A 12,712-nucleotide genomic window follows, 5' to 3' on the forward strand; every position below is an offset into this window, starting at 1 on the left:
TTCTCATCGCATGCTCAGGTTTAGCCAAAAAAAATCCAAAAAACATGTTTCAGCTTACAAACCTTAATCAGGATGTTAAACAGAGTTTGTGAAAAATCTGGATCTATTCTACTTGTCTTCCAGTAACTGACCGCATCCCTCTTTCCATGTAAAGAGGTGCCAAAACAACGGAGTTTTAACCAAAGGAATTTATGAATTTCTGGATTTATAAATCACCTGACACTAAATATCTTGGTGTAAATGGCTGATTCAGATTTGACTGCAGTTTTATAAACTCAGTTTGTATTTTGATATTCATTCATATTATCTGTGATTTGTGCTATTGTGTGCAGTTTATGCACATTTGATTTAAATATGATAAAAAATTGTTAGCTTTGTGTTAAAACCCTTTTGGGCTCTTTATATTCCACTCTCATCCAAGATGGAAATTTGCCATTATTGGTACTCCACAAGTGGAAGTCTGCTATTAAAGGACCACCACTAGGAAAGGTCCAGCGGTTCATGAAATATATTTATACTCCTTTACAAAGTCTTATATGCCAGAACACGTTGGATTTTCTTTAGGATAAAGATGACCACACCATTAGAAGGAAAAACATGTGATTATAGTTCAAGAGAGTGCCTTTCAGTTGGAGTTTAAATGTATCCCTTCCAAAAGCACCTCAAATAAAACCAATCTGAATGCAGGAAGCACTATTCACCTAACATTTTACCCAGTTTCCTTGCGCATGTGGCACATTACTGCACCTTAAAACATTTAAACAAATGCTGCAAATATGTACCATTTCATTAGGGACACAAGAATCTTTGTGGAAAAGGTAGATATAGTTACGCTGATGTCCAACAATTAACCTTAGGGGTACATTCATGTCAACTCTACCTGTTAGGACTGAAATGCCCCTATTTCTTAGAGTGTAGGCTGACAGGTATAACTGAATATAATGGATTGCAAGGATCAGAATATATCCACTATTAAAGTGCTTAGTTGGACTTCTTTGTTCCGTTTCTTTTCCTGTTTGTTCACCTGCTGTAGAAACCGTATCACCCTCTGACAGAGGATAGGACCTCAGCCTGGTCGCTCGATCCTGCAATCAGTGCACTACTGATATTGAGCGCAACATCACTGGCGTGACCCAGCAGAGAGCAGCCCTGCAGGCAACACGTGCAGTTTACATCACTGCCTCAAAAGGCAGCCCGCCTGACCTCTGTCAGCCCCGCAGTAACACAATACCCAACAATTTTTATATAATCAAGGATTTTCTAACCATTTGAAATGTTTAAACAAGAAAAGAGCACAGTCATGACCACAAGAGAGCATTTTATTTACGAAAAAAGCCTCTCACAATGAGTGGTAATTACAGAGCCAGTATAAACAACCACTTACCATCACTCATACCCCCCCCCTTTTCCTCTTTTGCTCTAAAACCCACAAATTATGACAACTTTGGTTTTATTTTTATTTTTTTAATTTCACACGCACTCATCAGCCAGCTGTCTGTAAACATCCATTTTGTGAATCAGTTCTAGCTCAGACTGCCCATTTCCCAGCAGACTGAGCTGTAAAACCAACTGGTCAAGGAACATGCTCGCGCCAGATAGCAGCCGCAACGGTGAGACAAAAAGCCATTATCAGATACCGGTCCCTGAGAAAGCCTGTATGATGGCTAGGAAGGGGGCAAATTGGCTGCTGTAATATAAATACATCAGTATTGAAACAATTGCACTCATAGAAGAAATGCCAAACACAATCCGACACACACATCAATCCCTCTGTGGCTCTGGAGTCAGTCCATCCATTCACTGGGGAATGTCACTGTGAGAGTGAAAAACAACAGCCAGAGCAGCGGTTGCTTTCCCCGGCATGGAAATTCTCCACATGTATGCAGACACTGGTGTGAATATAAAATAGCTAACTTGGTATTCTGATAGCAGTTGCCAGCAGTCAAGATCAGGCTTGGTTTTAATGCTTTGAAATATTGAACAAAAATAAACAATTACCGGTAAGCTACTCTCAATCAATTACCTGCTAAATAAATTAACAATTTTGTGGCCGTTCATGTTAAAATAATCAGGACAAATACAAAAGAATGTGCTTTATTTACTTATTCGACTTTTTAGGTATAAACTAGCTGCATTTACATCCAAGACACCTTCATTTTAGTCATTTTAGACTTTTTCAAAGAACTAAAATGTTCCTTTCATACTGTAGGTTGTGTGAGTGTCCATCACACTGTGAAGAGCTGTGAAAATTATGCCAATTGGGCCGCTGGCATGTGAAAAAGTGACAAGTTATTTTTGCAGCAACTATACTGTCAGCCTGTCCTTATTCCTGTAGAATCATATAATGCAGTTGTGTCAAAGCCACTGGCAAGTCTAAGTTACTCACAAGGTGTTCTTTGGTGAAGCACAAAGTTATGGAACAGGGACATGCAGATATCATGCCACCGGGCGACCGTGGCTCAGGGGAATGGGAAGCTCATCTGTAACCGGAGGGTTGCCGGTTCAATCCCCCTGCTCTCTCTGTCCTGGTCGTTGTGTCCTTGGGCAAGACACTTTACCCTACCGCCTACTGGTGTTGGCCAGAAGGGCCGATGGCGCGATATGGCAGCCTCGCTTATGTCAGTCTGCCCCAGGGTAGCTGTGGCTACAACTGTAGCTTGCCTTCACCAGTGTGTGAATGTGAGAGTGAATGAATAGTGGAATTGTAAAGCGCTTTGGGTGCCTAGAAAAGCGCTATATAAATGCAATCCATTATTATTATTATTATTAAACTGCTGGTTCCTCTCACTCCTTTGAAAACAGACAGTGTAGGTCTCTGAAAACAGACAAGGCGTCAACGCACCAGCGCTAATAGACGTGTGTAATGGTATCTGACAAAAAGACATAATGCGATGCCCTGGGAGGAGAACTCATCAGTTCATCTGACATATGATTTCTTCTGTGACTTCACTGGTGATTAAAAAAAAGAAAAGAAAAAGAAACTAAAGTGCAGTACATGCATAGTACTGCACACTCCACACCCAACATTTGAAGTTTTCAGTCAGTACTACTGAAAACACTCACCAATCTAGTTCATAAGCCAAGAGAAAAGAACAGGGGTAGGGACTTCCAGGCCTTGAGAGCCGGTGTCCTGTAGGTTTTAGATGTGTCCTTGACCCAACACAGCTGATTTAAATGGCTAAATTGCCTCCTCAACATGTCTTGAAGTTCTCCAGAGACCTGGTAATGAACTAATCATTCGATTCAGGCGGGTTGACCCAGGGTGAGATCAAAAACCTGCAGGACACCGACTCTCAAGGCCTGGAGTTCCATACCCCATAGAAGATGAGACAAAACCTGATTCCTGCACACTTTCTAACCTGCAACAATGTATTTATTAGAAATATAGTATAACTTATCAGAGGTTAATGACACAGAAGGGCTATCTTATATGAGAAGTTAGTGCACTCTTTACAGCAGGTCATATTATTTAAAAAATTAATTAATTAATTAAATAAAGACAGAAATAGACAATTATTAACGTCCATCTATTTTCTCAGCTGCTATCCTAGCCAATGGCTAGGTGAGAGGTTGGTAACCAATCCACTGTAGGGCTAACAGAGACACCATTAACCATTAATCACATTTGAACCTACAGTCTATTTAGAATCATCAATTAACTTAACATGCATGCCTCTGGACTCTGGAAGGAAACCAGAGTACATAAAGACCAGCAGGCCTTGCAAACCCCAGAGTCTTCTTACTGTGCTGACAGTACTCACTGCACCACTTTAATGTATCCTTCCTAAAAATTACACCTAATGTATAGATAATTATTGAAAAATGTTGCAGTTAACCTTTAGTCTCAAAACGTTGCCCAGAGGTTACATGTCTGGGTGATCCTGCAGGTATACATTTGAATAGCACAAGACCTACACTAATGAAAATAAAGTTTTACTAAATTCAACACTGTTTCAAATAAATGTATTTTTCATGGCGTATAGTATGCAGGAGCTTATTTGCAATGCAGTAAGTATGACCCTCAGACTATGAAGGGGCTCTGTGGGGCGTAAAATAATATCCCTGTAATAGGGACACCGGTCCAAGAAGTTGAAATGCACTTTTCATCCAAATACTCGTAGTTTTAGCCAACATTCTTGTGGTGGAAAAGGCCCAAATCTCATCAATTAGTCCATTTAATTCTGGAAAGCCTCATTGAAAATTATGATAATCCTGAGAAAGATATTAAATGGTCTCATTCAGGTCAAAAATGAGAAGGGCAGAGAGGGAGCACCAGCCGCACTTCAGCGGTGAAATCCACAGAACAAAAGCAGTGAAGGGGAAATTACCGTGTTTCATTTTAGACTGCAATAAGAGTCGTGTACAAGGACCACTCCATGCCTCGAAATAAACAGAACCACCTACTCATCAAGGTGTTCAGTTCAAAATATGTATGAGGTGGAAAAAACCAAACTGCCCCAAACAGTTCCTGCCAAGCACAGACATTCTCGCTGTTGATACCATCTAATGTCATATATACAACCCTATTTCCCCTTGAAGTTACTCAGATTTACAGGCAAAATTACAAGAATATAAAATTCATACACTTGCCCTCCCTGTAAATATAACTTCATTTCCAGTAGTCATAAACTTGCTGTTAGGAAACGGAATAAATGCGGTCCAGCAAACAAGGCTTCATGAAAACATTAAGGGGGCAGAAATAGCGTCTGGAAAGAGCCAATAGGGAGGAAATATGGGGGACGAGAAAAGAGCTCACGTTTGTTTTCAGCAACTCAGCTTCTCATTCGCACATATTATACACACCGCGAGCACATAAAAGCAAGAGGTGAGAAGAGCAGGTGCTGTGGAAGGCATAACGTTTCCTGTCAAGACTGCAAACTTTTCTCGAGTTTAAAGAAAACTTCTCTTTGGAAATTCGGTTGCTTACCTTGGCCGATGTGGCTCAGGTGAGGGTCTAGACTGGGCGAGCGGGGGTCTGCCAAGTCCTCGCTCCCACCATCTGCAGAAGAGGAGCACACAGAGAAAGACAGGGAGTGAGCTCGATGGTGGTGGTGGTGGTGGTGGCAGCGTGGCGAGGACGTGCGAGTAAGCAGCAAGGCCACTTCTTCCTCCCCGATCAGCCAGATGTGAGATCTGAGGACGCCCAGGAGGCTGCTCACACACAGACCCTCGACACCCTTCCTCCTGGGGCCCAAGCGTCCCCTTATTGTCGCGAGGGAAGAACGCGCTGCTGAGCTCCATTTTTTCCGCCTCCACATGTTTAGACTAAACAGTCAGTGAGCCTCTATCTCTAGGCAGGCCCAAAGCTGATAACATAATAGTTTACATTACAACCATTCCTGCATGAAGACCTGCGATGGAGCCACAATCAAAGAGCTCGCTGCGACATACATATGCTTAAATGAGGGATGACTTTGACTTGCAGTCAAACAGTGGGCGTCTCCCAAGATAGATCCACATACAGCTAATGATATGAAGATCAATTACGCCCAGGGGATCAGGCAGGCAGAATTAGCCACAGTGGATGGAGCTGAAAAGAGCAGGTTGGAGGGTGGGGGCAGCATCAATGGGCAGCACAGTCAGTGTCACCAGGGGATTGTTTCATAATCCTGCTCAAGTGCAGATGGATCTACTGTAAAGCACGACAGGCCAGCAGAGGAGGTGTGGAACAAATGATTTATGCTCAGAAGAAACAGATCCCAATAGAATTAAGTGAGCTATTAATAAATCTAAACTGAGCTACTTGTATGAAAACTAGTCTGTGGATTATCTGAGTAGAAGGATCAAAGATTGTTGCATTAGGCAGAAAGGGAAGTAGGCCTCTTTTTTTTTTTTTTTTTTTTAAATCACAAAAAAGGATTAGATGTTTTGCCTCATCCCCACATCGCCTTTCAATCAGTGCTCTCATCTATTGGTCCAGAAAACCCAAACAAACAGTCGGGTATTATCTCTCCCATCGCAGATTCACACATTCAGCCACGCAGCAGGCCAGATTGGCTTGCTGGTGGAAAGATCAAGCTTGTCGATGGATAGATAGAATAAGCCGTGGGGCATGTGTGTGAGAACTGGGCCGATTGTGGAAGGGGGCTCTCTGCAGAGGATTCTTCTGTGTTGTTGTCTGGATTTGTCAATTAAAAAAAGCTTTACCAGCACACTGAAAACACACAATTTCTATGTAATGGTTTTTGTATATTTGGCATTTACAGACAGCAGCGCAATGTATATTTCTAACACCTCCATTACACGCATGTTCGACAGCAACAAAGCCACCAAAAATAGTTTCTCACCTTGTGTACCTGATGAGCCATTTCGCCCAGTAAAATCAATGGTGTGAAAAATCAATACAGGCCTTGAAGACGACGGGCAGTAGCTACGAGAACTGCTTGCACAGTGATATGTGAAAACATGCACATGCAAGCACAAGTAAAGTGTATGAGGTTGTGTGGAGACAGCTGCGTGATATAGTGTAAGAGACTGTGCATACTTAAGTATTTTGGGTGATTCTTTTACTTATCTTTGGATACCTGTACAGCAGTTGTAAATAACAAACATCAAACCCCTATCACATGACCACAGAAACCTTTTCATTGCATTTCAAGTAAGGGGGGTACTTTGTTATGGGCTGCCCTGAAGACTCAACCTATAATAAGAGAAGCAGCAATGAGTTTCTCCCAGAATCCAGGCAACAGATGTGACTCTTACTCTCAATATAGTGTCTATTGTGCCAAAGACTCATAGATCAGTGCTTGTAGGCTCTTTCAAAACATGCAACCTTTGTCTGCCTTGTTACAGATGACATTTAGACAGGTGAGGGTGAAGCAAAGAAGCCACCAAGGAAAGAGGGAGAGAATACAAAAACAGCTCTAACAGCTCTAACAATACAAATGGCCTTTTTTCAGTTTCAGTAAATGTATGAATGTTGGGTTGTTTTTTATACTTTTGCTTGGTGCTGGAATATAACAATAATTTAAGCCTTTAAGCTAATTGTATCTTTATCTTTGTGTGTCTCTCCTTGTGCATTTTAATGGTATGCACTACAACTGATATCCTGCTAGTAGATTTTTGCATTGACATATTATGAAAACTCAGTATTCACATTGGCAGGTAGTCTGGAGCAGAAGCAAAAACAGCAGAAGCAACATTTATTTTAGGAAAAAATGGGCAAGAAATTGCAAATTAACAAGTTAGACTTTGTGTAAACATTGTCACTAGTATTTTCCCTGAACCTGTTAGCCCACAGCAAAGCAACTTCGAGAGTAAATGGAAAAGACGAAACACGATTACAAGAAAATGTAAAAGATCCCATCGGAGGGACCTCCCAGGAACTGCAGAGATTCTACTTAAATACCAAAGTAGAATCTGCAGAGATTCTACTTAAATACCAAACTCTTCTGAAAGAGAGTCTCCAGCTATACTCTAATATAAATGGTAACTTCTATCCAGGTTGAAATTGAACAATAATTCTGTGTTAAATCCAACAGATGAACTGATTCTCTTCTGCTTATCTTATTGGCAACTTTTATACAGGGCATACCACTAAAGCTGCTTGACTCTTGATAAAATTCCTGCTGATGCCTACTCGGGTATGTGCAGCGGTCTTGCTGGTGCTTTCCCTGCTTTTAGGTTTTCCACATATGCACATGAAAGGGCGGGGAGTTCCCAGAACAGGGCTATACTTCAAAATATATATTACTGCTGAAGGAACAACAATCCTCTTTGGGCTAAAATGGTCTGACAGAAATAACTGTCACCCACTAAATAACAAATCTATGTTAAGCCTTTAAATCACTCCATTACTGAGGTTCTTGGAGCCTCCTTCTCTCTACTACAGTTTTAGGACTGAGAAACATATCTTTGTGTCACCTCTATTCAAAAGAAACCTTTCTTCAAAGAAGTGCTCTCGTTACCCGTGATTTCAGTACAATGTCCATCCACACAGACCAATGGCTTATTAGGCAGGGAACATGAAAGGGGAGGACCCATGGCTGATGGAAATAGAGATATTTTCATTAAAACCTGCAAAGACAGACAGAGGACATCATTCGAGGTTCTCACAGAACATCTGCCAGCTGGTAGTGAGAATGAAACCGAGCCAATATGTGCTCTGCAGCATATACTACTCAACTGTAAAATCAAATCACTGCTGTCACTGAACGGGGGAAAAAAGCCATTTCCGAAACAAAGATACAGTATGATGGTGCACTCTCCATGTTGGCAATTTCTTTGCCACTGCAATGCAACCGTTCTGTGTTGTGGTGTCAAAGGAGCAAGCCAATTTCAAATGTGGACAAAGAATCATTATGGAAGAAGTCAGTGTGACATCTGATAGTTATTCCACGGAGCAGCAGCTATCATTATCATTGAGCCTGACTTTCTTGGACCTGCCGGTGTTTTCAGTTCAGTGTAACCTTTCCTCCTGAATGAGGTATCTTTTACAGGTACTGTGAAAGAGTGATTACTATAAATACTGATGTTTAAAGAAGTTTATTTGGCAGAAGGTTTAAGTTCCCTCTTAGATTTGGTTATTTTTCTGTGACTAATCAATCAGGTTGAACATAAATACAGCCAATAGACTCAACTCAAAAAGTGCAATCAATCCCTGTCATTCACTTAAGGGACAGTGCAAAATAACAACAGCCAGCAAAGGAGAGAGAATAAAATTGTACCTGAGCTGTGTAAGTGAGAAACACCCCGAATACTTGGAGCCCAGAGAATCGCATCTTTCAGCTCAATGACTTCACTCACTGACAACACAGTGATTCATTGCTTTGCTCAGTTCCTCCATGCCTTTTCTTCTTACCTTTGCTTAATGCTTCTGTGGGACTCCAGTGTTGCTGTGTAGCCAGCTTGTTGTCAGTCCCAAAGTTTCTCAAGAGAAGGTAAAATAGTGCACTAATTAAACACCAGTTACTCTCTGTGCCAAATTATTTTCCCCATCACCATATATCAAAATGATAAGTTAGAAGAAAAGGAGACTGGAATGCTTCGCCCTATTTCATCACTTTATTTTTCCCCTGAATGCACAAAAATGGCATTCGAAACACAGAACACACAATCGTAAACAGTTCTGCAAGTTCGGTTCAAGAATTTACACTTGCTTGAATTATCCTGGAATCCGATGAGAGGTTTCTTTCTTGAGACCTAAACAATAAATCATCCATCCCTTCATTTTCTAATCCCAATTCAGTGATAGATAGGGAATCTGTAGTCTATCCCAGCTGTTTTAAGGCATGAGGAACCCCCTGGATGGGTCACCAGTCCATCACAGATCACAATCCTAGATCCAGCCACAATGTAGTTCATATGTCAATTTAGATCATTTGTCAGTAGCTTTCTTCAGAGAGGATGAATAAAAAAAAGAAAAGAAAAAGAGAGGGTGTTGTACTAATCGGAGTGACTTCACCAGCATCCCAAACTGCCAGTGTGTTGTCCTTTCAGCATGTAAAAAGAACTAAAATGGGGATTTTACCAGTTTGCTTGGCACCTCAACAATCTATGACTACTCTAGCTTTCACTGGACTAGTGGTTATAGTAAGATGGAATATTCATATTGTGGTCTCTGTTTCAAATGTGTTAGTCCCGTACTTCATCAGAAAGACAGACTATATGCGAGCGAGGATAATAAAACATCCTGAAATCTATTTAACACATCATGAATTACACCATCTTGTCCTAATTTTCCAAAACAGAGACCAATTCATAGTGTTAGAAATAATAAACTTCACATTTCAAAAATGCCAAGTAGTGAATCAGTGCTGCGTGCCTGTGGAGAGCAACAAATGCGACTGCCAAGCTACAACAGATGATGTCACCAGAGAGGACGCTGGGATATGATTGCTCAAAGGCCTCGTATTTAAACAAAACTCAAATGCACCACGGGGAATCATAAAGTTGCAGAGGTTTATGCATGCTGAAGGTCCTTAACTAAAGGTTCTGTTGACTGAATTATTAATGGTTAGCTCTATAAAATGAGTTGATCGTACCAACTATGATACTAGAAGACATTCAAATTGGAGTGTTGCAAATGAGAAACCTGCAGGAAATCCAAGCACTCAAGAGGCTGGATAAAGTGAACATTTGGCATTTGCTGAATAAATGACTCAAGTGATTGTGAAAATTGCGGTCTATTACGTTTCTGCCAGTCAAATAAACATATAATTTATTAATCAGCGAATGGTTTTAGCACTAACTGCACAAGTAGGACTCATTTTTTTGGCAGACATTCAGCATGAAGCGTACTATCATTACCATCCAACTGAGCACTAGACCCAGTTTAACTACTACGGCTGTGTAATGGCCCTAAAAGAAAAAAATCACTGGCTACTTATTTAATTCTTTATAAGGTCACACACTAATATCTAATCTATTTTGATACAACTGACTCCTGACATTGTCATCTTTGAATATGAGAAAAAAAAAATCCAGTGATGGAAAAATCTTGCCATTTGGTGGTCACGTGGTCAGCTGACCTCAATTTTTGGGCACACGACGTTGCAGAACGTTGACCTTTTCAACTGAAGCATCCCCATATCAGAAAATAGTGAGTACTACGGAGACATTAACACGGACAGGAACAGCTGGAGACATCCTGCACTTCTTTGAAGTCCCCCCCCATGTGGCGGATACACATTTGCTGCATTGTAATGGAAAGTCTCTGTGGATGAGTCTGTGCAGTCCCTCATGCTTACATAGCTCATGATGAAATTTACATCCCAAGCAGAACCTAGTGGCCTTGCTAACATGCAAAGTTTAATCAAGGCCTTTCCCTGGTCCACCTTTCACTCTTGAACAAGGTAAATCTGGACTCAGCAGACCTTTACCTTTTTTCCATAGCTGGAAAGTCTACTCTTTATGCTCCTTAGCGAAGTGAAGCCCCCAACACACAGCTGTTCAGTCCCAGTTCCTTGAGCTCCCTTTGCATCGAGTGTGTGGAAGTGTTCTTTCTCCTATTATCGAACACAGTCATGGTATCTACCTTTATTTTAGCATTTGATCACGTATCAGGATCATTCCAAAGTTTTGTTTCTGATCATGTTTCCTCTTCAAAGGTGATCAACACCATCTTCCCAAGTGTTCATAATGTTTTGGACACTTTTTCATCCAATTTGTGAGCCCGTTTGCTTTTTAAATTTATTTGGCCTTGTGGCCATCACACAGCCAAATCATCCTCCTGTTGCCCTTTTAAAATCAGCGATAAGTGGTGTGTTTCTTCTGCATTAGCATGTTTTGGAAAAGCTTGCATTTGAAGCTTGATGTTGAAACCACAGCTACTTGTCTGCTGTGCTTTTCAATTTGAAACCAATTTTATACACGTTTTGGTTCAAATAGCCATTTATACCTTAAACACACAAAATAGCTGAGTGAGACACTCGTCCTCTTGTTGATGGCTAAAGTGATCAATTAATCATTAAATCACTTCAGGCCATATGTTACAGTGTGCGAGTCCCAGAAAAACTGTGCTCCTCAGGTTTGACTTTCATTTAGGGCAGATTTAATCAGATTCACAACAAAGTGGAGCAACTTAATGAATCACAACACCACAGTGTGCTGCAGGCAGCCATATGTGAGCACAGACATCTGCTCACTTGTAAAGTTGATGGGTATCTTCATTAGTGCCAGCCTCAGTGTATGCTAACATGAAAATGCATGGGATCACACACACACACACACACACACACACACACACACACACACAGTAAGGAGGCTTCTTAAATGTTCTCTGTCCACTGCTGTAGTGAGCCAATCCTGGTCTACCACAGGAAGTGGACTGTTCTGACATCCTGCCAAAGTAAATATTAGGGAACCACATCCAAATCCCAACAGACACAGCGCACAAACGCACTTACTGTACATGCACTGCTATGCACAACAGAAGCACACATTTCATACTGAAAGACCAAAGAAATCTTTACAGGGCATGCTTGAATCAATGTTCGTTTAGATTTCAACAAAGACTCTAAGACAGCTGAATAAAAAGGAAACTTATAATCAGACTACTGAATAATATCTTAGGTGGGAAAAATACAAAAAAAAATTACATTAGAGAAACTTAAACACTGTTCATAAACAACATTTTCTCTCAGAGAACTGCCGCTCACTGGATATTTCCATTCTTTTTCCAAACCATTCAGTGTAAACCCTGGAGACGGGTTGACAAGCAGTTGAGCGGGTATACCTAATGAAATTGCCGTGGTTGTATTTTCCATCCAGTATCTACAACTTGACAGAGAAACAAGTGCTTTCTCACTCTACTTTAATAACAAGTGATTAACTAGTTTCACTGACTAGTATTTCTCAAACGAACTAGTGAGGGCGCCAAAAACCTCCTCAGATGCCAGTTAAATTGCTTAATTTGTACAGAAATCTTAAGTGTCACCTTTTACTTTCCACTGCTATATGCCATATATATAATAATCTAAAATACAACTACCTCCAGCTGGATAAGTATGGGAGCCCACTTCTGAATCTGACATTTGTTTTGACAAACAACAGATGATTGAGGGAAACGCAGCAGGACCGCAAAATCATATAGAGAACACAAATACACCAGCAGACACACACAGCACTACATTTGGACACTTGCTTTCAAACTGTGGGCATTTCTCAAGATGAAATACTAACTCGATAAATGTAAAGTATTCATGTTTATGTTGTATATGTAAAAAGAGAGAGATTACAGTCAGAGGCTTAGCTCAACAGGACTGCGTAGGTG

General features: G+C 40.8%; 1 protein-coding gene across 7 annotated transcripts in view; it reads right to left on the minus strand.

The window, feature by feature from the left end:
• The window catches only part of tanc2b (tetratricopeptide repeat, ankyrin repeat and coiled-coil containing 2b), a 166,455-nt gene that overhangs the window by 80,607 nt on the left and 73,136 nt on the right, over window positions 1-12,712 (minus strand). For all 7 annotated transcript variants that reach the window (XM_040038987.1, XM_040038986.1, XM_040038992.1 and 4 more), the window contains one exon: window positions 4,928-4,999. In XM_040038987.1, coding sequence (XP_039894921.1) covers window positions 4,928-4,999 — 72 coding nt within the window. The remainder of the gene's footprint in view (window positions 1-4,927; window positions 5,000-12,712) is intronic.

Source organism: Simochromis diagramma, unplaced genomic scaffold, assembly GCF_900408965.1.
Source record: "Simochromis diagramma unplaced genomic scaffold, fSimDia1.1 OVJJ01000402.1, whole genome shotgun sequence".
NCBI classification, from domain to species: domain Eukaryota; kingdom Metazoa; phylum Chordata; class Actinopteri; order Cichliformes; family Cichlidae; genus Simochromis; species Simochromis diagramma.